At 45.4% G+C, this 25204-nt stretch overlaps 1 protein-coding gene across 1 annotated transcript in view; it reads left to right on the top strand.

The window, feature by feature from the left end:
• Positions 1-25204, top strand: part of LOC124612206 (nuclear hormone receptor FTZ-F1) — a 220263-nt gene that overhangs the window by 138252 nt on the left and 56807 nt on the right. Inside the window, exons 2-4 of the mRNA XM_047140310.1 lie at positions 19092-19351; positions 21563-21716; positions 21756-22186. Coding sequence (XP_046996266.1) covers positions 19092-19351; positions 21563-21716; positions 21756-22186 — 845 coding nt within the window. The remainder of the gene's footprint in view (positions 1-19091; positions 19352-21562; positions 21717-21755; positions 22187-25204) is intronic.

The following is a 25204-nucleotide window of genomic DNA, read 5'->3' as shown; positions in this document are numbered from 1 at the left end:
TCTTTTCATCGTGCAAATATTCCTTATAGACAGGGGTTGCCGTGGGTAGGTTGTCGCCTTTTGTTTTGTGTATTTCGAGGTGTAGAAACTTTACGAATGAGTTTCGGAAACACAGTAGCGTATCATGGAATAAACAGGAGAGAGCGCAGAAACTAACAGTCATTTCAGAGTTGGCCAGGTTTGCTGACCGCTCGAAAAGGTGCGTAACCACTGCTCGTGTCTCTAAAAGTTTTGACAGTGTGGACAAAGCCCCGACTTTCATCACTTTTGGTGTTTCTTTACTGTTGGCAGTGTTTTGATTTTCCTTTGACGTCATGGAGCTTATGTTAACAGGTCATAAACACGGAACCGTCCCCGCACTTGGTATAGAGATTATCAGAATCTGTGTTCTTTTCATTTATCAGTTGAAACTATGTTAGGAGATCATGTTACGTTTCAAACACCTTTATTCCAAGTGACGAGATGAAAAAAGAGGAAGTTGTACACCTCTGCTAGTATGCATGTAACCGTCATCGTATGTGCACAATCTCTTCGTTCGTACAAGATTAACATCATCGACCAGCGTAGATAGTCATCACTTTCGCATTTCGTTTTGCAGTGATTCATGACATTTTAATAAATTTCAGTCTTTTGACATAAGGCACTTTAAACGTTTAATAAGCTCCTGTGATGTATTATTAAATTTGAACAGAATTACGTGAGACATTACGAGACCTAATACATTTGAAGAAGTTCCCGTTGTCTTTTTTTACTGCGGCCTCCGTACTGCGAGTTTTGCTGTAACAGTTGTATCTACACTAAAGAGTCAAAGAAACTGCTATACCTGCATAATATCGTGTAGGGCCCCTGCGAGCACGCAGAAGTGTCGCAACACGACGTGGCATGGACTCAACTAATGTCTGTAATAGTGCTGGAGAGGACTGACAACATGAAACCTGCAGGGCTGTCCATAAAACCGTAAGAGTACGAGGGGGTGGAGATCTCTTCTAAACAGCACGTTGCAGGGCATCCCAGATATGCTCAATAATGTTCATGCCTGGGGCGTTTGGTGGCCAGCGGAAGTGTTTAAACTCAGAAGCGTGTTGATGGAGCCACTCTGTAGCAATTCTAGACGTGTGAGGTGTCGCATTGTCGTGCTGGAAATGGCCAACTCCGTCGGTATGCACAATGGACATGAATGGATACAGGTGATCAGACAGGAAGCTTACGAACGGGTCATCTGTCAGAGTCGTATCTAGACGTATTAGGGGTACCATATCTCTCCAACTGCACACGCCCTGCACCATTACAGAGCCTCCACCAGATTGAACACTCCCCTGCTGACATGCAGTGTCCATGGATTCATGAGGTTGTCTCCATATCTGTACACGTCCATCCGCTCGATACAATTTGAAACGAGACTCGTCCTACCAGGCTACATGTTTCCAGTCATCAACAGTCCAATGTCGGTGTTGACGAGCCCAGGCGAGGCGTAGAGCTTTGTGTCGTGCAATCAAGGGTACACGAGTGCGCCTTCGGCTCCGAAAGCCCATAGCGTTCGCACGCTGACACTCGTTGATGGCCCAGCATTGAAATCTGCAGTAATTTGCGGAAGGGTTGCCATTCTGTCATGTTGAACGATTCTCTTCAGTCGTCGTTGCTCCCGTTCTTGCAGGGTCTTTTTCCGGCCCCAGCGATGTCGGAGATTTGATGTTTTACCGGATTCCTGATATTCACGGTACAGTCGTGAAATGGTCGTACGGGAAAATCTCCGTTTCATCGCTACCTCGGATATGCTGTGTCCCATCACTCGTGTACCGACTGTAACACCACGTTGAAACTTGCTTAAATGGTGACAACCTACCATTGTAGCAGAAGTAACCGATCTAACAACTACGCCAAACACTTGTCGTCTTACATGTCTTGTAGAGCGCAGCGCCGTATTCTGCCTGTTTACATATCTCTGTACTTGAGTACACATGCCTATACCGGTTTCTTTGGCGCATCAGTGTATGACTGTTGTTGATTCGCGAAATTAAGTTTGACCTTACATCTAAGTTCTCAGAATGCAGCTAGACTGGTCGTCTCAAGTGGACTGTGACGTGGATGACAGCCAACAATCTTATCCGATTCCGAATTTGTGAAACGTATTGTTTGGGAGTTGGACGACGTTACCTGAGACATTGTGAAGCGTGGTGTCTGCTAGTGGTAAACAGCATGTTACGAGAGCTCTGGTCATTGAGCGGTGGGAGTTTCTCAATGCTTCGAAAGCATGTGCAGGATTGTGAAAAATATGCTGGCAAATGGAGAAAACAAACACCGTATTGTAAAATCAGCCTTACGTTTCGAAAACAGCGTTGCTTTCATCAGTCTCTATCGAACGTTTACGACAAAGATGCCGATTCTTTCCGATTTTGGTTGCGTCTTGTTGAGAGAGACTACTCATATTAGAAAATACAGTAACGCATGGGTACGGGTAAAAACTGCAGTGAGAAATGTGAGCATTTTGATCAAGATGAAGACGTGGTTCCGTGTACTCGTACTTACCACTGACTCAAAAACAGAAATAAGTCTCATAAGTCAATAACAAGTGATGAACGTACAGTATTCGTATAAACAGTATCTTCAAGATCCATATGCGAATGGTACGTACACGAACAAATGGATTTGCAGGAATTAGTTCCAGATATACCACGTCACTGGAACACTCTAAACAAGCTGTGAATATTAGGACTGCTGGAACAGCGAGCGAAAGCCTTTTTACCGTGGACAGAGGTGTAGATACGACAGTGCATATATGTGATAAATATTACTCTTCCTTGAATTTATGAAACGACTCAGGGTATTAGCAAACTCTCTTTTGTGTGTAATCACAGAGGAAAATAAAGTTTAACACTCCGATAAGTAACTGTAGTGGCGGTAGGTGCCATCGTTACAGGCCATCACTGTTACGGTTTGAAGCTGTTACTGCTTTTCGGAAGTTACACGAAATGCGCAAATAAAGACATCCACTTCTTCTTGTTAAGCAACACAGTTATTAATTTTAATGCCCATAAAGTTTTCGCACCGTTGTGCCATCATCAGTGGGAACCTTTACACAGTACTTTGTCTCTAGAACATTAGGTACTGTGAGACAATCTTTTCATTATTCTGTAGCTTGCAACAGCTATTTTTGTGGTATCTGATCTCATTTACATGCACATCTATTGTAGAAATACACACAGCAACACCGTACATGCTATCATTGAACTTAAGTCAAATGTTTAAATCTCAGAACTTCATAAAAACGGTACTTGTCGTGCTGCTCTCTGTTTGGTTCCTGTTGATGTTCACTTGCTTTCACGTTAGGAGGTCAGTCTTCGAAACTGTCTTCTGCATGTGTTAGTAATGACTCCTGAGCCAAACTATTTTTTACTACGCGGATTTTTCGTAGCTAATGCGGAACAAACCCATAGCGTCTAAAACCACCATCCAAACTACACGATGTACCTCGCGTAAGGACACGGGATCGTTTGACGTTGGCTTCAGTACGTTACTGTTTAAGCGCGCGATGAAACACTCGTAAATGCATTTTGTGAATTTCGTGTTAGCCCGACACGGTGCACAGAGTCAGCCACCTGGCGCACAAAGCTGCTATAGCCTGCGGGGTGTCGCAGACTTTGTCCGCTAGCAGGCCTTCCACGGCACCCTCGGACCGCGTGGCCGCGCTGTCAGTTGCGCCGCCGCCCACTCTCAGGGCCACGGCGCGGGCTCTCCCGGCCAGCCCGTCCGCAGCTAACTTAGCGTGAAGCGGCGCGTTCATCTCGCGCCGTAAGTACCTGCTACTTAAAGCAGCCACTCCCCCTCATACTGCCCCACTTAGCAACAGACAGACACACACACACACACACACACACACACACACACACACACACAAGATCCGTTGTAACGATCTTTGAAACTTTCACATTACGACATTAAGGATAAATCAGAAACCCCTATGGTACTGACAAGATATTTCTTTAGAGACGGTACTTTGAGTCCTAATATTACCTGGTAGATCTCCTGTTATAGTAAGCTGGTGTAGTTCATTACTCACATCCCACCGTTGGTTAATGGTAGTGTATATATTTGTAAATTATCCGAGAGATTACGTCAGCCAAGGGCTGAGCACACAGCGCACGTCGAGCAAGTTACTGTATCAACTTTAAATTGCTTTTAAATGAACAGCTACATTTGTACATATACAAGGCTTGCATATTTTTGTGTGGGAAATAGTCCCAGAAATAAATTAAAAATAATTCCCATCCCCCTGTTTGACCAAGGATTCAGGGAGGCTTCCCTTGGCTGTAAGGCAAATGCTCGAACTAGTAATCCCCTCCCAGATTTTCAGAACTGGGGTTCCTTTAGCCCCACAGCAACATCTCTTCGTGTTTGACTGCCAAGTCCCTTAGTCATTAGCTGAAGAGCACGCTCTACCTTCGCTGGTAGTGAATGAGAAATATTAAAATGATGTATGATGTCGGTAACCACTTGAGGTTGGTCGCAGACAGCGCAGTTGTAGGTGGTGAGAGTGCGTGGTGAAGCAACTGTTACGAGATGTTGGCAAGGTGGAACAACTTCAGTACATGTAGCTTACCGGAGGGCAAGAGGGATGCTGTGGAAGACGTCAACAAAGTATATTACCCACAGACGAAACCATTTATTTAGATCAGTCAGACTGATGCCAAAATCTTGTTCATCAGTACGATACCATAACAAAGTTGGGTTAATGGGAGGAGGAGGAGGAGGAGAGAGAAGATTCCGTCCTGTGTATTCATCACGGGTTTGTTTAATCAGCACAAGAGAACTCCAGAAGTGTTAGAGGATCTGCAATGGTAGACTACTAGAAAGATGTTTTATTCAAGAAATGTAACCGGTACCTTCAATTACCAGTCGAGAACACCTGACTTCTTTCCTTGCACAGACTTGCGTAAGGGCAGTGGGCGGTGCCTTTTGTGCTCTTCGTGAGAATTGGGCTGTGTGCTGACATTGTGTTTCCCTCTCCCCTTCATTCATAACACCAAGACTGCACGACACTACACTGTACAAGTACCCATCACAATCATCGACACAACACAGATACCCATCTGACTGACGCTTCATAACAAGTTTCAGGCAGGCAACGGCATACCACTTCCACTAGGATCGTGTATAAGACAGCAATGGGAAATTCCCGCATCTGTCCTCAAAAGCTCATTGTCTGAGTATGGGGCTGAGATACAGTTAGAATGATGTAGCACGACACAGGATATGATATCGAGGGTATACCCAGTGGGAGTCAACGGGGCAGCTGCTCTCTGCAACATGAACCCCGCTTTCATCTGAAAAAATATTTCCCGGACGGAACTGCTTACTAGGCAAACGTACTGTTTCAGTATCAGTTTGAGGAAAGCCACATTATATAACAGATACTGACTAGCAGCAAATGTACCTAGAGCTGTTTCTCATGAAAACTCAAAAGTGTTTCATTTATCGACCCCATCCTCCGCCCCGCCGTACACCCCACCCCAACCTCCCCCATGACAGTTCCTGGTTACGCTCTTAAATTTCGTACGAAAATATAAGCACGCAAAATATTTTCTTGGGAGAAAATTATAGAAGAAATATACGCCAACGGTTTGAAGATAGTAGCTTTCACATAAGGTGAGCGAACCTACTCATCTCTACGTCTCATCCGTGACTCATTTACGCACGAGGCGGAGCATGACTTGAAATCAGTGGAAATATTCTGTTACGCGGGTGCATTAATGTAGATAATTGTAGACGGCGGACAATGTCTCCCGAGGATGACCGATAACAGCGCCGCTACCGGCCTCTCGAGTGCGGGGGGCCAGTGGATCAGCGAGTCGACGACCTGTACGGTGCGCGGGCCGCGGCTTCCCTCCCATTCAGCTGTCCGGCTGTCGCGGCCGCCGTCGCGGGCGTTGTCCGCGCGCTATCTTATCGCGTCTCAGCGCGGCGCGACCCGACGACCCCGAATATCGGTCGCCAGATATGGGCCAAGGGCGCCGCTCCGGCCTTGTCTCCACGTAATGCGGGCTGTCTACAGCGACCAGGTTGTGTGGCACTCACGTCAGGACGCTTAGGACATCTACGACTGTGGTTAGATCTCCTGTCGGTCCTAGAATTTTTATGGTCTTTGCGTGACTGTCACCTCTAGTAAATGCTTTCTTTGTCATGGAAATTCCAGTTACGTTGACACACAAAGAATATGTCCGAAAGAACAGACACAACATATATAGAATTACATTCATTTTTCTGCTCATTGAATCTCCTAGGAAAAGTGGTCCAGATGACTCTAATCCTGGGAAAATGTAGTACAGTGCACTTGCAATAAAGGTTTAAAAAAAAAAAAAAGACTCCGTGTTCCGTTAAACAACATTTTTCGTTTACCTTTGGCCACGCGCGTAAACAGACGACAACTTGATAGCCCGAAGTGAGAGGAACGGTGCAGCGAACAAGTTCCACCTCCCTGTCGTTGGAAGTCTGACAACCTACACCCGTGATTTATGCTTCAGCGAAAGCAGAACTGACACATGATCATACGGATCGGTGGTCCCTTTCGGATTAGTCTCTTCACTCACTTCAAAATAAGAGAACAAAATTACATGCGTACTTTGGCATTGTCGTTAACGTGCATACCAGACCTATAGCGCTGTTTTAGACAACAATAGTTCAGAACAGCCTCCTCCCTCTCCCTCCCCCCCCCCCAACACACACACGCGCGCACACACGCACACACACACACACACACACACACACACACACACACACACACACACAAAACTGCCACGTTGTGGTATCTGCATAACACTCATACTTGTTTAAACACGTATGTGTCTCTATCTATGGGTATCGCTTTTATTTCTGTACAGCTGTTACACAAACTTTTGTTGTTTTATTGTTTTAGGACTAAGTCTATAACATGTTCAGTTATTTTGTTGGGACTGCTCACTTTAAGGGGGGGCTGTATACGGTTCCCTGATTGTATGCAGCCGGCCGTGGTGGCCGAGCGGTTCTAGGCGCTACAGTCTGGACCCGCGCGACCGCTACGGTCGCAGGTTCGAATCCTGCCTCGGGCATGGATGTGTGTGATGTCCTTAGGTTAGTTAGGTTTAAGTAGTTCTAAGTTCTAGGGGACTGATGACCTTAGAACATAAGTCCCATAGTGCTCAGAGCCATTTGAACCATTTTTGATTGTGTGCATTTTATGACTTGACAGCACGTTGGCAGCAAAATAGTCTGTTTATTTGTTTTACACATTTTTGACGGAAGTAACAGTAGTTATGCTCTGGACATAATGTTTTTCTCAGTCACTGCTATTACGCATTCTGCAATGGCAATGTGAACAGCGTTTCTGGTGTACAAGGGACAAAATGTTGTGCTTTCGGTCCTGCTCTACAATTACCCCAATGTGACAGCATGCATTGTGCCTAAGTGCCCAAATACCAAGTACGATAACATTGGGCATCTTTAGATACAACATGCCATCTCGACTCCCAGCAACTGTTAGTCTAAATAGCAACCATTACATCAAGGACATTTAGGGCTCGAGGTACTAACTGTCCTTCAGGCAATCAAAAATACCGCGTTCCACAAGCTGAGCCTTCTTCGTTATAAATTACGGGTACGATTGCTTAGATGCCAGCTTGTTAATTTTTCTGTCCATTGTCGATGCTTCGGGGATTTACATACAAATCACGTGTTAGGAGTTTTTCCGGGAATAACTCCAGATCTTTTCTGAATCTATGTTACACGTAGAGGCTTTCATTTGAGCATTGGGGGCTTTCGCACCATACTGAATTTTCGTTGTCAGAGATCACACACAGCTATGTAAACCGTATCGTTTTTTATTCTTTGGTGTCCTGTAAAGTGATTCGTCACATATATCCTTCTGGATGAAGATGTGTAGTGCAATTTTCGCAAACATATTTCATTTACTTATTCGACATATGTTACGAAGTATTTGTATTACAGTCGTTTTTATCGGTATGCAGTCCTTACTTTTGAGAAAAACGTATGGGCTCTGGTGTTCTTATTCACTGCTGTTAGGCAGGTACCACGACGGAACCTAGGTATCTGCGTACAACAGATAGTACGTGAAACGCAGTCAGCAATACTGCCGTATACCAGAAACAGAAAACGAAAGGCTGCATTGGCGAGGCATGTTCTTCATGCTCTCGATTTTCCAGCAATGTGCAGTCACATTATCTTTGAAGGCCTAACAGCGCAGAATGATTTTATCTGCATGTGTGTTAAATACGCACACCGAGCTGTCCGGTGTGTGACGTTTTCCCTGTTTATTACAAACAGATCAAAACTTTCTCTATACTATTGTACGGAAAGGTCTCGTAATTGCTTATAAGCTGCTTCTAACAAGGACTGTAAGAAGTTGGTAGAGGTTCGAAGTCACCAGTCTTTGAAGTATATTCACTGGTTTTTCCGTTTGTACTGTTGAGTTTTACTGTCGTACGGAAAACGAAGCAATGATCTTCGGCACTTAGCTGTATGGGACACTGCACGAAGTTCTTAACGGTAACAGGAATGTAAGACATATAACAAACAATAGCAGATAACGCTATTCCAGCTTCCTCTCAGGACTACGTGGGCGTCAGAATTTCTGCAGGTTGGAAACTTCTTACTATAGACGACTGTGCACTCTTTCCATTGATGCAATTGACGGCTGTGTGCCGGTGGTGGCAATGCGGCAAAGCATCGTCGATGCTTCCGACTTATTACGAGTTCCGTGAATCGATACGATGGACGGAAAGTTGTATAGGCAATAGGAGCCACGCCGTCTCGTCGTCAATCACGTATTGTTAAGATCCGCTGTTTCTGTAAAATTCAGCCACGTTCATTATCTTCATTTTTCTTTCCTACTACTATGCGCACCTGACGCAACTTCCCGTTTTAGGCAACCTGCTTCGTACCGATTACGTTTGTCGCAGTTGATAGGTTATTGCAGATATATTGCCCGGCTTTAATAACATAATATTTAAATTGCGCGTGGTGTGATTTCTCTGTAGTCGCCTTTTTCAATTCCAGAGCAGTAATGTATCTGTTCTCATACCTTAAATAACTTTCTTTGCTTCCCGAACGTTATCTTGACTGAGGTTTCTAATTTAAATAGGCTTATTGGGGTGCAATCTTTGTATTTTTAGAAGCAGCTAAGTATTCCTGGTAAGATTGGCATGTCTGTAGACAATAACACTCAATAACCAGAAAGTTGAATAAGAGTTACTGCTATCTGATTGTGGCGTTTGACTCCGATTTTCACTATGAGGTCTGGTTTAACATCATTTGCGGAAATGTTTTCGTGCAGTGTGTAACTTCTTTCTGAAATACTGTAGATGTGCTCTTTGACCATGGAACCAGTTCATTATGAGACTCGTCCCATTTTTCTGCTGAGACGAATAGTATTCTTGTCGCTGTTATCCGATTATTTTGTTGTTTTAAACACACTTATTTAGCAGGGTGCAAGAACACTGACCATGACGAACAAGTCATGGACTTTATATTAACTACGTATCCAACTTTTTTCTGGGATTCTTCGTTCTAGTTGCGAAATTAAAAACGGTTACTGCCCCCCCTGTATGATCAGTTTTTTTGGAAGCTATCCCTTTCTTGTAAATCAGGTATCGGTACTGGATATATCCTCACAAAACATTTTAACTGCGACTTCTTCTACCCAATTTACAGCCCCTGTTTTACTCGACTGAAAAGTACCTGGGTTTACACGGGCCATTACTCTTAAAGCTCGCTGTACTGAGAGAATGAAAATCATTTTAAAAAAGGAGGATGATGGACTAAGGGTGCGTAGAGAGGCACCGATGCTCTCTCCTCACGAGACACTGTGTACGGATTTATCTGTTTAACCTGGGGCATCGGTGCACAGTATGATTCGGGAACTGCACACCAACATCGGTTCCGCTCCTCATGCTGGTGAGATATTTAAGATGAACATTTTTTTCCCTACACCACCAGGATTCAAACTTGGGAAGTGGGGTTCTAAAACACCAAATTGGAAAGTGATGGGGAATTCCGTTGCCGGTTTGTCGATAGTGTGTTCAAAGAACTGTCAGTTATTTGACTTGAGAGGGACGGTTAAACAGAAGTATTCGCCAAAAGGATTGGCGTCGACGCCAGTTCTTTGCGCTACGAAGATGCCGACCGGCGGGAGTCGGAGCGGTGGCGACAACGGTGGGAACACGTGTGGGTGCAGTGCTGTATGTGTGCCACGGCGGAAGAGGAGCAGCCCCCACCCACCTGGAGCGGAGAAAGCCAGCTCATCTACACGTGTACGGCTGTCGGCCGGCGTACAAAAAATAATAGTAATAGCGGGGAGAAACCGGGGATCCCGTTATCAGCCCGGTCGACCGCGGCCTCCACCGTTCGATTTCACCGCCACCTCAGCACGTCTCCTCCTCATTACACAAGAGACCTTACTGTGGGACACGAGCTGACCACGCCGGCCGTGCTGCGCTTCCTCTGCCACTGGCCCAACTCTCAAGATATGAGGTGGAAAATTCCAGTTCACACCACACCACACTTCGCGTGCGTTGTAGGCTCGGCGGTAAATGAAGTGGCACTTCCATCCGTTGACCATAAACTCCGCGCACGTATATAGAGTTTTCTGGAGGGAGCAAAAGGACTTGCTGTCCATTGATAGAATAAAGGACACGGAATACATGCAGAAGTCAGAGTATATCGTCGAACAGTAGACGAAGAGGAAGATGATTTGGACATTACATACATAGGGCACAAACAGATGTCTTCACGCTCTTCTGTTCTTCTGCGTTCGTTACTGATGAATTTGGAGGCTATGATACTGTTTGATATACTTCATATACTTTTCAAACCAAGTTGGATATTCCTTTTTCTGTCAGTGGGTATATTTTTCTTGCTAGGAACCATAAATCTTTTCGACTGTTTATTGCAAAAAGAAGGCAGAAGTAGATCTAGCGGTCTTTGAAACCACCCGGTACGGTCGCTAAAACGGTGTCATTTGACCCGGAGGTAGTAAATGTAATCTGAGGCCGTGAAAGAAGCTTTAATCATCAGCATTTGTGGATGACAGGTCGCGATATACAGTTTACGGTCATCAGGTGGTCGGTTTTGTGTGTGTGTGAGGGCGTTTGGAAAAATTGGAGATCCATCAGTTGGATGGGGTTTATAGTGTGTTTCGGGCATTACTGAGTATTGATAACGGTCATTAAGCAGCCGTGGTCGATTGCTTCCTGTCCACATTATATGGTAAAACGAACATACAGCTGAATTGTAACTTTCGCGGAATAAAGACAACCCCAGAGAGCTTCGTCTAGGCGCCTACTCCTCCTATGTCCCATCAGATTCCTTAATTCGTTGTTCTTGCTGTAAGCAGCGTAGCTTGTCTTTGATGGGTGCCAAGAAAAATAAAAAAAATTAGTGCACTATGGGCCACTGAATCGTCCATACATCATTCAGCGTAATTTCATTGCAATTGTGCTATAGATCTTGTGTTGTTAGTGTTAACGAATACAGGACTCCAAAGAATCGCTTCATTTTTACGAGCATTTTTTATTGTTACAGAGACAACAGAACAAGTTAGTTAATTTCCGTTTGCAAAGAACTTCATGTTTATCTCATATTTTCCTCAAATGTGTTGCACGCTAACGCTGTGCCTCGTCGTCAATATGCCATATGACCTCCGAGCCTATTAATCTCCGAAGTAGACAAGTGGCGCTTTCATTACCTGTTGAATTCAAAAAACTTAGATAATAGTTTTGTTAGGTGCCATTATTTCTCTTCTGGATACCAGTTCTTGACGAAAATTGTTGTCCTACATGGAGTCAGTGTAGGATTCTTACTAAAGTCACCGGTTTGGAAACGGGTTCTCAGGAACTTGATCCCAAAGTTGCGTTACATAGCAGCTTTGCTTTTGATAGGTCTGGCGATGTTACATCAACGGCCGGCCAACGTGTGCATTAGCAGTGCTTGCCTCAGATGTGAGCCCGCGGCGTATACATGCATGCCGATGGCCCCGGACCGCCTCTTGTCGCTGACAGCTGCGCCTATAGAGACGCCAGAGGCACGAGTCCTTATCTAACATACTGACCGTTACTTTGCACTCTCCGTTTCACTGCTGGCAGCCTGTGTAATGCGATAACTTAATAAACGCCGTTATTTCTCGTTCACAGATGTTGAAAAGTATTGACTGAGTGGCTGTATCTACAGGGCCGTACCAAGCGAGCCATGGAGCGAAGCTGCTGCTCTTTTCTCTCGGAAAAAAGAAACCTCCGCAAACCAAACTATGGAGATATTGACTGTTATCAAATGTATTCAGAGCCCATCGTCGTGGAATTTTAAAAACTACCGGTTGCTTATAACTGAAGTGCAGCGACCACAGAGGTCTAGTGTGATCTGTAATTATCGTGTGGCAACGAAACTTAGTAGATATTCTAATGCATCAGTGCCGAACCGATTTACGCAGAAAAAAATTAGAATGCAAGAAAGACGTATAGAAACGTTTCCGTATGTACCGTGGGCAGAAAAGGTCAAACAAACGAGAAAGGCATAATGTTGATGTTATTTTTAACCGCTTTTCTCTGTGAGTAGCTGCACGTTAATTATAACCACCCGATATTTCGTCATTCACTGCGAAACTGGGATAAGTTGTTGCTTCCCGTCCACACTCCATATCGAGATCTTGGGTATGCTATTGTTGTTTTCAAGACTGAAGTACGCTGCATCTTACCTTGCGACTTATAATTTTGCAGGACCATGGGGTTGCTTACGTTTTTGATATAATTTTGGGACTTATTTTCTATAGAGAACTTCTTCACGTACCCTTCGTCAAGAGTTTGTGAATGAACATGAAAATACACTACTGGCCATTAAAATTGCTACACCAAGAAGGAATGCAGATGATAAACGGGTATTCATGGGACAAATGTATCATACTAGAACTGACATTTTCTCGCACTTTGGGTGCATAGATCCTGAGAAATCAGTTCCCAGAACAACTGCCTCTGGCTGTAATAACGGCCTTGATACGCCTGGGCATTGAGTCAAACAGAGCTTGGATGGCGTGTACAGGTACAGCTGCCCATGTAGCATCAACACGATACCACAGTTCATCAAGAGTAGTGACTGGCGTATTGTGACCAGCCAGTTGCTCGGCCACCATTGACCAAACGTTTTCAGTTGGTGAGAGATCTGGAAAATGTGCTGGCCAGGGCGGCAGTCGAACATTTTCTGTACCCAGGAAGGCCCGTACAGGACCTGCAACATGCGGTCGTGCATTATCGTGCTGAAAAGTAGGGTTTCGCAGGGATCGAATGAAGGGTAGAGCCACGGGTCGTAGCAATTCTGAAATGTAATGTCCACTGTACAAAGTGCCGTCAGTGCGAACAAGAGGTGACCGAAACGTGTAACCAATGGCACCCCATACCATCACGCCGGGTGATACGCCAGTATGGCGATGACGAATACACGGTTCCAATGTGCGTTCACCGCGATGTGGCCAAACACGGATGCGACCATCATGATGCTGTAAACAGAACCTGGATTCATCCAAAAAAATGACGTTTTGCCATTCGTGCACCCAGGATCGTCGTTGAGTACACCATCGCAGGCGCTCCTGTCTGTGATGCAGCCATGGTCTCCGAGCTGATAGTCCATGCTGCTGCAAACGTCGTCGAACTGTTCGTGCAGATGGTTGTTGTCTTGCAAACGTCCCCATCTGTTGACTCACGGATCGAGACGTGGCTGCACGATCCGTTACAGCCATGCGGATAAGATGCCTGTCATTTCGACTGCTAGTGATACGAGGCCGTTGAGATCCAGCACGGCGTTCCGTATTACCCTCCTGAACCCACCGATTCCATATTCTGCTAACAGTCATTGGATCTCGACCAACGCGAGCAGCAATGTCGCGATACGATAAACCGCAATCGCGATAGGCTACAATCCGACCTTTATCAAAGTCGGAAACGTGATGGTACGCATTTCTCCTCCTTACACGAGGCATCACAACAACGTTTCACGAGGCAACGCCGGCCAACTGCTGTTTGTGTATGAGAAATCGGTTGGAAACTTTCCTCATTTCAGCACGTTGTAGGTGTCGCCACCGGCGCCAACCTTGTGTGAATGCTCTGAAAAGCTAATCGTTTGCATATCACAGCATCTTCATCCTGTCGGTTAAATTTCGCGTCTGTAGCACGTTATCTTCGTGGTGTAGCAATTTTGATGGCCAGTAACGTATGTATATCCCTTAGTACCAACTGTTAAGACTGGAAGCGGTTTTGCATAACTTACTTGTGTCTAATAATATAACTGAAAAGTACATGTTGGTACGTTCCACAGTGTTAAACAACCACTGCCAGAGTCTACTATATAATCTTTATTTTATTTTTTGGATGACAGATGGCGCAAGCAGTCATGAAAATGTAATTTGTTGCAATAATACCTCATACTATATTGACGAGAAACCGAAGAGAAGCCGAGAGAGAGGGTAGCTCTCCCACCACTCATTGTCGCGTTTCTGTAGCTTTCCATTGAGAATTTGTCCTTTGGCGTGCGATAGTAAACGCGCGCTGTAGTCAGATCATTATTTATGTAATCACCGCTGGAGACATTAAGAAACAACGATTACCAAACAAATGCCTCCCAGTGACATAATTTATTAGCAAAATCGCTTATGTGCGTAGGTGCCGCCGAAAGAGTGAGCTTACGTTGAACAATAAGCCGAGACTGCAACGGTATTGTCGATCTCACAAGGTTGTTGCTAAAGAAAAAACTACGAAGGCTCCCAATTTTTGCCGACTGATAACTTGGGTGAGAACGCTGCGCTTCCGGAAAATATGGCGGGATACGTTCCGTACTCGTCTGTACACTGCCTCCACTTCCGCTGCTACTTCGCTTCCTTCTTTTGCACAGACTTTCAAGTTTACAACCAAGTTTTATTATTATTAGACAGAAATGGAACCGAAATAAGTGAGAACGGACACCTAATCCGGAATGGTATTCGAACTTTACAGGCATTTAAAAGGTGATGCTGCATTTACAGATTCACGATCGATACACTCGTATATCGTTCTGCAGCACTCTGACCTCGAGATTAACTTTATTCAGCAGTACAGGATGAGTCCACGCCGCACACTGTCGCATACCATGTCGAAGTGGCGGTAGAAAGTGAGGGGGATATACGTCAGGCGTGTCGGAGAGCGGGAAGGCGCAATAGAATGACTGAAGTGCACGATTAAGCTTAAGCAGCTGAAGATGACCAGGAAACAGCGCGGAGAAGCACAGTTTTGGAGGGGATTGAAGCTGGCAGCGGTGTTGCAGCTTCGATGGTGGCAGGGACGCGTGTCGAAACCGCGGCGGCCCTATTCTGTCATTGTGTGCGGCCTCTGCTTGCAGCTCACGGCGCGCGCAGCCGCAGCCGTATAGCCGCTACGTGCTGCCGGCTGCGTCACCGCCAGGCGGCGCTGCCTCCGCCCCTGCCCACGCGCGCTGGACACCCCTCTGTCTCAAGCGACGGCTCACACCTCTCGTCCGTTTCTGAGAGCTCTTGTCCATCAGGCACCAGTGTTGCTCCACTGTATTCAAATAACCTCGCGTAGTACATGGGCGTAGTCGGCGGAGGAGCCATTGTGCTCACTAGAAATCCCCATCTAGAAATGTATTGCAAATTGAACTCTCATCGTGCACTGCACACAGACAAAAGTATCGCTACGGTATCAGTTTGAACAAAAACAAAACGTGTAGTGGATACTAACTGCCGTATTGCGGTCTGTTTAGAATTAGTTTACGACTGACACTTCTGAAGGAACATGTTGAGGTAAGTGGCCCAGATGCTACGTTTCGCTCAGAACACACGCTATCTTACAGTTCATTCTTCTCGCTCAAACTTGCAAACTATTCAACATGTGAAGATGGAAGTGGCATCGGCGTCTTCTGGAAGATCTATGATATGTTTTCCTTTAAGTTTTATTTGCGGTAGCAAATTCGAAGAAGATACACGAAAAGTTTACGAAACGGGATTTCCTGACGACGTAAACGAATTTTCTACTTGCGGGAAACATTTTTGTTATTGAATTTTGTTGAATGCATTAACGGAACGAAATCTTTTCACGGCCTTGTTGCCTTTTAATATTTCGCATAAATTCAGAGGATGACCTAGACAGGTAAAGCACTGCTTTGATGCTGTAGCATGAGTCAACATACGAATGAAAGCTGGCCACAGCGCACACGGCGATTCAGACCGGTGGAGCGGCGCCTCATCGATCCGCTAAACTATTGCCTCGTGGTCCTGTCTCCTCTTGGACCGTGTTTCTCACGGCAGGCAGTTGACTGGCAGCTAGCAGCGAGGTGCGCGTGTGGCCGTCTGGCTTACCCAACCAGGTCGCGAGGACTTTACTAGCGTTGCTGCGATCTGACTGCCGGGTGCTGCACCTTCTTCCACAGTCTTCAGAGGAAGTAATTGTGGCCCTGCGGTCTCGCGGCACGTAGCAAACTCATCTTTGGCACCAGATCCCCACTTTCCTACTAGACTGACATCAATCGCAAGGACAAGGTGAGAACCAGTCAGCATGCTTCAGAAATGGCGGTCAAAGCAATGACATTTTTGGTTTGTTATGTTGCTAAGTGTTATGCACGCGCACTGAGGTTGATTAGAACTGACTCTAGAGGGTTATTGATTCCAGTGCGTTTACGGCTGATCTTTAAGAAAAGTAGTATCCACCAAGGGGGAAAGCTTTCTCATACCTAGAACTTCGTGTATAATGTTGTAAACCCTATGTATCGAGAATTTTCCAACTTGAACGAGCTCGCGAGCCTCGAATCAGATACCAGTGGGCACGACAAGGTGAAATTTTGATGCAGTATCATTTAAATTTTTGTTTGTACACTTAAATTAAGTGGCTGTGGTTCTCAGCCACCGAAAAGGGCCTCCCTTTTTTATTGGATGGTGCTAATTTATAGTACAAAGTACTTCTGTCACGTGCCGCTCGCTTTCATTCACTTTTCACGAAAACCTAAACATCTGGCTAGTAGACAGCCACAAACAAGTAACGAAATTAGTCTTCAAAACTTCGTATTCCGCCGTCATAGTATTTAGGTCACACTGATATCATCTCTTTCTTAGTCCGAGAAATAGTTTGAGATGAACCTACCAAGATCGGACAAACTGAGTATTTGGTGTGTGATACACAGACCGAGGCAGAACAGAGTACCTGGCAGTATTTATGTTACTTTCAGTTTTTTTGTACACTGTGGTGACAGAAGTCATGTGATACCTCCTAAAATCGTGTCGAGCCTCCTTTCTTCCGGCGTACTTCAGCAACTCGATGTGGCATGAACTCAATAAGTCATTGCAAGTCCCCTGCAGAAATATAGAGCCGTGGTGCCTCTATAGCCGTCAATTGCGAAAGTGTCACCGGTGCAGGATTTTGTGCACGAACTGACATCTCGATTAAGTTCTATAGGTCCCGACGGAGTTTAGAGTCCTCCCTCGGGCATGCGTGTGTGTGTTTGTCCTTAGGATAATTTAGGTTGAGTAGTGTGTAAGCTTAGGGACTGATGACCTTAGCAATTAAGTTCCATAAATGTTTGATAGGATTCATGTCGGTTGATCTGGATGGCCATATCATTCACCTGAACTGTCCAAAATGTTCTTCAAACCAATCGCAAACAATTCTGACCCGATGACATGCCACATGCCATGTATGGAAACATTAAGTCCATGAATGGCTGCAAATGTTAAGTAGTCAAACATAACCAGTTGTCGACCGGTGTGGCCGTGCGGTTAAAGGCGCTTCAGTCTGGAACCGCGTGACCGCTGCGGTCGCAGGTTCGAATCCTGCCTCGGGCATGGATGTGTGTGATGACCTTAGGTTAGTTAGGTTTAATTAGTTCTAAGTTCTAGCCGACTGATGACCTCAGAAGTTAAGTCGCATAGTGCTCAGAGCCATTTGAACCATAACCAGTTCCAGTCAGTAAACAGTTCCGTTGGGCCTGAGGACCCAGTCCATTCTATGTGAACACAGCCCACACCATTATGGAGCGCTCTTCGGGTTGCACAGCACCTTGTTGGCAACTTGCGTCCATGGCTCCGTGGGTCTGCGTCACACTCGAACCCTACCGTCAACTCTTACTAACCGAAATCGGAACTCATTTGACCAGGCCACTATTTTCCATTCGTCTAGGATCCAACCGATATGGTCACGAGTCTAGGAGAGGAGCTTCAGGCGATGTGGTGCTGTTAGCAAAGGCGCTCGCGTCGGTCAGTTACTACCAAAGCCCATTTACGATAAATTTCGCCGCACTGCACTGTCCTAATACATACGTTCGTCATACGTACCTCATTAATTTCTGCTGGTTTTTCACGCAGTGTCGCTTTTCTGTTAGCACTGACATCTCTACGCAAACGCCACTGCATTTGGTCGTTAAGTGAAGGACGTCGGCTACTGCATTGTCCGTGATGAAAGGTAGTGGCTGAAATTTGGTATTCTCGGGACACTCTTGACACTGTGGATCTCGGAATTCTGAATTCCCTAACGATTTCCGAAATGGAATGCCCCATGCGTCTAGCTCCAACTACCATTCACCGTTTAAAGTCTGTTCATTTCCATCGTACGGCCACAATCATGCCGGAAATCTTTTCACGTGAATTCACCTGAGTACAAGTGACATCTCCGCCAACGCATTACCTTTTTATAGCTTGTGTATGCGATACTAGTGCCACCTTTATATGTGCGAATCGCTATCCTGTGACTTTGCCCCCTCAGTGTATAGGCTGTGATTACAGATTGATCCATATTGTAGCCCGAGATATAGGTTACGATGAAAGGTGACAGTCTGGTTGAGGGCTAGCTAAGGCGACTAATGCAGTGTCACGAGAATAACGATAATTCTTCCCGTGGCGCCTATGTTACGCACGTTTTATTTAGATGAGTTGTTAACGTACGCCATTTTGATGATGACGTGGATTGATGTAGTCAGCTGGCATCGGCAGAATGGGTACCAGGGACTGTTTTGAGGGCAGCAGAGAGCAGCGCTGGCGGCCACTTCCGGCGGTGCTGACGCGGCGCTCCGCCTTTGTCGTGTTGCAGCGGTGCGCGCCGACCGGATGCGCGGCGGACGCAACAAGTTCGGGCCGATGTACAAGCGCGACCGCGCGCGCAAGCTGCAGATGATGCGCCAGCGGCAGATCGCGATCCAGGCGATCCGCGGCGTGACGGCCACGCTGGGCGACGGCGTCACGCTCTCCTACAGCCCGCAGCCCGCCGGCGCCGCCGCAGCCGCGTCGGGCGCCGCCGCCGCCGGATCGCCCGGCTACGTCCACATCAAGCAGGAGATCCAGATCCCGCAGGTGAGTGGCACAATGTGAGCAGAACTTCGAGGCAGGAAATAGACCGAAGTTACAACAAGAACGTCAACAAAAGTAAAAAGGGTAATGGAATGTAGTCGCATTAAATCAGGGAAATAGATTAGCGAAAAAAAACTGAAAGTAGTAGATGAGTTTCGCTAGCTGGGTCAACGAAATAACTGACAAAGGTCGGAGCAGAGAGGATGAACGAGCGCAAAAGTTAGAAACAAGGAAAACATTTCTGAAAAAGAGGAATACGTTAACATCGACATCGACTTTTTTTTAAAGATATTCTTTGGAATGTAGCCTGATAAGGAAATGAAACGTGGACGATGAACAGTACAGACAAGAAGCAGCTTTTGAAATGTGGTGCTGCAGAAGACTCGGAAGATTAGCTGGTTAGATCAAATAACTAGTGAGGAGATACTGAATCGGATTACAAAGAAAATAAATGTATGGCACAATTTGACTAAAAGAAGTGGATCGGTTGATACGACACTACCCTAAGGCGTCAAGGAATCGCCAGTTTGGTGACAGAATGGAGTGCAGAATGAGATCCTTGCTTGAATATCCTCAGAAGATTCAGATAAAGTAGGCTGAAGCAGTTACGTAAAGTTGAAGAGGCTTGTACAGGATACATCACTGTGGACCGCTGACCAAGCCACTTTTCCAGCCGAACATGTTAGAGAGAGAGAGAGAGAGAGAGAGAGAGAGAGAGAGAGAGAGAGAGAGAGGGAGAGAGAGAGAGAGAGAGGGAGAGAGTGAGAAGAGAGAGAGAGAGAGAGAGAGAGAGAGAGAGAGAGAGAGAGTATGGGGCAGGGTGGTGGTTTGGAGGAAAAGATAGAACAAGGTGAATAATGGGAGATTTTAACTGATTTTAATACATCCGTAGTTCGTTTTTGTACGTTTTAGCAACAAAAGTTTTATAATATGATCACGTAAAACTGTATTGGTGTAGACTGGTGTTTCGTTTTCGTCTGGAAACAGGCTGCATATGTTCTTTCCTTTACTTGTGGCCAAAAATGTTATCTTGTAGTCCCCTAAATTGCGACAAGCCCGCAAGACGAGGAAGATACAAGAAGTTTTTTCTTGTTCAGCATTGTGTTGTCCACGGGACAAGGAAGTAAGTATCAATTACATGAGTATAGACTCACGTGTGAACTGTTATTAATTTTGTACACAGAAAATAATTCAGGTACAGTTAAGTGAAGGTAGTTTCTGTTGTTCGTCCGCTGTTCACGTTCCCGTCTAGTCTAAGAGTTTGGATGGCGTGAGTCGTTACAGAGCTATTGCGTTTACCTGTAGGATCACGTACCTCATCAGCCACTGACCCGGTCTCGGATAAGTTGCAATGCGTCAAAAGTGTAGTCTGTATCGCGTTATGTGTATTGCAAATTTCTCTTCGTAGTCTTCAATAAAAGATGTGTTGGAGGCAAGTTACAGATACTCAATGGCTGCCTCAGTGTTTGCTTCGCGAGTAAACGTTAGGTAATCCACTTTCACTGCTCGCCAGTGTTAATCAGAAGCCGCGCTCTAAGGTGCTATAGGGTCTACTACAGATCGCGCGGGCGCAAGGTTGCGGCGTCTCGTGCAATATCATCAGTCGCGCCTCGTGAACTGGTGTTCTTCTGTTTAACACTACCTTCTGTGCTTATTAGGAGTCCATATTAAAGTTTCTATTATACCAAAAATAAAGGCACGAAAATTCGCTTTTTATCGAGATTTATGATGCATATTCAGCAAAAACAAATGAATTTTGGTTTACAGATGCTGTAGTCGCTCTTCGTCTATTTTTGTAATGACTAAACACTAAAAAACTTAAATTCAGTGTATCTTGCTTAATAGGTGTGTGACATCAACTGATATTAATTCTCTATAAATTGCACTAATAATTTGGTAATTATCTGTGCGTTACTGCCGAAAGAGAAGGTACTTAAAATAGTGTATCACACACATACAAAAGTAAAAGTATAATGAAACATTCAGTGTGTAAGCGAGATTTCCGTACCCGCAATTGTTTTGGGGTAAACTTAATGGCATTGTGCTCATTTTATGACAGCATTGTATGGTCGGTGACCGAAGCCGGTCACTTACTAAGGAACACATTTAACAGCTTCTTGCTGTGTTACGTGATTTGCTTTCTAACTTTTAGCTAGTGTTTGTAAAGTGAACAGACAAGCAGCCCTGTGAAGTCAGGCGGCCGCGTGTCCGCAGGTTTCGTCGCTGACGTCGTCGCCCGACTCGTCTCCCTCGCCCATCGGTGTGGCGCTGGGCCAGCAGGCGACAGTGGCTGCCGCGACGGCCGGCGGCGGAGGGTCGGCCTCGGGCGGTGGCGGGGGCGGAGGCGGCCTGGGGTCGGCGGGCGGCGGCGCGGTGGGCGCGGCCGTGGGGGCGGCGGCGGCGACAGGGGCGGCGGGAGCGGCGGGCGCGCTGGTGCTGAGTGCCGCCGCCGACCACAAGCTGTGGGCGACGGCCGCCGCCAACTCGACGACACCGTCGCCACACTCGGTGTCGCCGAAGGCCTTCCACTACGACGGCGTCCTGGCCAACGGCGGCTCCGGCGCCAGCAGCGCTGCAGGCGGCGCGGGAGCGGCGGGGGCGGGCGGCGCGGCGGCCGCGGGACCCGGCGGCCAGCCCAAGATCCCGCCCATGATCCGCGAGTTCATGCAGGCGCTCGACGACCGCGAGTGGCAGACCTCCCTGTACGGACTCCTGCAGAACCAGACGTACAACCAGTGTGAAGTGGACCTCTTTGAACTTATGTGCAAAGTGCTGGACCAGAACCTCTTCTCGCAGGTCGACTGGGCGCGAAACTCCGTCTTCTTCAGGGACCTCCAGGTACGTACCGGTGCATTTCTCGAGACAACCCTCAGCGCTGGTTCGTACTGAGCTTTTCGTTGTTGCTGAACTGACGATTTTAGGATATTTCTCGTGTTCACTGAAGATGACTGCCCAGGAATATGGGTTAAAACTCGCATATGCTGAAACATTTGCGTGTGCGGCAAACCTAGAATTCGATAATACACGTAGCTAAAATGTCCAATGACACAATGCCAAGAAGTAACGAAATGTGAGTATGAGGATAGCTTCGGATGTATCCTAAGGTCAAGCTAAAATTTATAAGAGATGCAAAATGACATAGTCGAATATCATCGTATTTAGTTCGAACTTTTATTTTTTATTTGTTGTTGTTGTTGTGGTCTTCAGTCCTGATACTGGTTTGATGCAGCTCTCCATGCTACTCTATCCTGTGCAAGCTTCTTCATCTCCCAGTACCTACTGCAACCTACATCCTTCTGAATCTGCTTAGTGTATTCATCTCTTGGTCTCCCTCTACGATTTTTACCCTCCACGCTGCCCTCCAACACTAAATTGGTGATCCCTTGATGCCTCAGAACATGTCCTACCAACCGATCCCTTCTTCTGGTCAAGTTGTGCCACAAACTTCTCTTCTCCCCAATCCTATTCAATACTTCCTCATTAGTTATGTGATCTACCCATCTAATCTTCAGCATTCTTCTGTAGCACCACATTTCGAAAGCTTCTATTCTCTTCTTGTCCAAACTATTTATCGTCCATGTTTCACTTCCATACATGGCTACACTCCATACAAATACTTTCAGAAATGACTTCCTGACACTTAAATCTATACTCGATGTTAACAAATTTCTCTTCTTCAGAAACGCTTTCCTTGCCATTGCAAGTCTACATTTTATATCCTCTCTACTTCGACCATCATCAGTTATTTTGCTCCCTAAATAGCAAAACTCCTTTACTACTTTAAGTGTCTCATTTCCTAATCTAATTCCCTCAGCATCACCCGACTTAATTCGACTACATTCCATTATCCTCGTTTTGATTTTGTTGATGTTCATCTTATATCCTCCTTTCAAGACACTGTCCATTCCATTCAACTGCTCTTCCAAGTCCTTTGCTGTCTCTGACAGAATTACAATGTCATCGGCAAACCTCAAAATTTTTATTTCTTCTCCATGGATTTTAATATCCTCTCCGAACTTTTCTTTTGTTTCCTTTACTGCTTGCTCAATATACAGATTGAACAACATCGGGGAGAGGCACTTTATCAAAGGCATCTGAAGTTAACCAAGGTTTGCAGCAGGGTCATGTGTTCTCCACTAGTCTTCTTAATGTCGCCTTGGAAAGGGTAATGCAAAAGACACAAAGCGGTAACTCTGGCGGGACACTGTTTAATAGAGTGACACAAGCTCTTGCATGTGCAGATGATATTGATTTGTTATCCAGGAGGAAACAGGACTTTGAAGAAAAGCCTGAAAAATTAAATAGATATGGAATGGAGATGGGGCTGACAATCAGTAGAAGTATATGTCAACATCTAGGAAAAAGTGTAGTGAATGAGAAAGAAGCATCACTTTGAAAGGGGAAAAAATTTGAACGCTGTGAGAGCTTTAAATATCTTGGGTCACTGGTAACTGAGAATAATGATATGAGAGGAGAAATACATGCAAGGATTACAGCTGTTAACAGGAGCTACTTCGCACTGATTAAAGTATTTAAAGCAAGAAGACTTAATAGGAATCTCAAGCTGACAGTGTATCATACAGTAGAGAGACCTGTGGTGATGTACAGTTCGGAGGCTTGGACAATGGCGGAAAACGATGAGGAGTTGTTGCAGAGATGGGAAAGGAAGATACTTAAGAAAATCTTCAGGCCAGTGAATGACAGGGGGTTTTGGCAAATCAGAAATAATAAGGAGATCAGAGAGTTGTACGACAAATGAGATACTGTGACAGAAATAAAGAGTAATAGACTACGTTGGTTGGGACATATAGAAAGAATGGTGGAGAGCAGCACAGTCAAGAAAGTTTCAAAGGAACACCAGGTGATGCCAAATAAGCAGTAGACCAAGGACCAGATGGCTAGACAATGTGGAGGAGGACTTGAGAAGAATAGAAGTTAGAAGATGGAGAGCTAAGGTAGCCAGCAGAGAAGATGGGGGAGGAGATTTTCCATGAGGCCAAGGCCGTACATGGGCTGTAGTGCCAAGGAGTAATTAAGTAAGTAATACTGTATTGCAAGCACAGTATTAGAACCCAAAAGCACAGTATTAGAACCCAACTGTAATTCATTTTTATCTGTTAACAGATCTGAAGATGGGAAACATTTCCAAAACTGGTAATTTTGAAATGAAAACAATGATCAACAGATAGAAAATAAGCCTATTTTGTGTAAAGAAAAATTATTAAAAACAACAAAGAATATAAATTAGTAGTAGTAATTGTATCATCATTTCCTTTACTGCTTGCTCAATATACAGATTGAACAACATCGGGGAGAGGCTACAACCCTGTCTTACTCCCTTCCCAACCACTGCTTCCCTTTCATGTCCCTCGACTCTTATAACTGCCATCTGGTTTCTGTACAAATTGTAAATAGCCTTTCGCTCTCTGTATTTTACCCCTGCCACCTTTAGAATTTGAAAGAGAGTATTCCAGTCAACATTGTCAAAAGCTTTCTCTAAGTCTACAAATGCTAAAAACGTAGGTTTGCCTTTCCTAAATCTTTCTTCTAAGACAAGTCGTAAGGTCAGTATTGCCTCACGTGTTCCAGTGTTTCTACGGAATCCAAACTGATCTTCCCCGATGTTGGCTTCTACTAGTTTTTCCATTCATCTGTAAAGAATTCGTGTTAGTATTTTGCAGCTGTGACATATTAAACTGATAGTTCGGTAATTTTCACATCTGTCAACACCTGCTTTCTTTGGGATTGGAATTATTATATTCTTCTTGAAGTCTGAGGGTATTTCACCTGTTTCATACATCTTGCTCACCAGATGGTAGAGTTTTGTCAGGACTGGCTCTCCCAAGGCCGTCAGTA

This window comes from Schistocerca americana, chromosome 1 (assembly GCF_021461395.2).
Source record: "Schistocerca americana isolate TAMUIC-IGC-003095 chromosome 1, iqSchAmer2.1, whole genome shotgun sequence".
Lineage (NCBI taxonomy): Eukaryota > Metazoa > Arthropoda > Insecta > Orthoptera > Acrididae > Schistocerca > Schistocerca americana.
The sequence above is the reverse complement of the archived record's forward strand: the minus strand, read 5'-3'. Positions and strand labels throughout refer to the sequence as shown.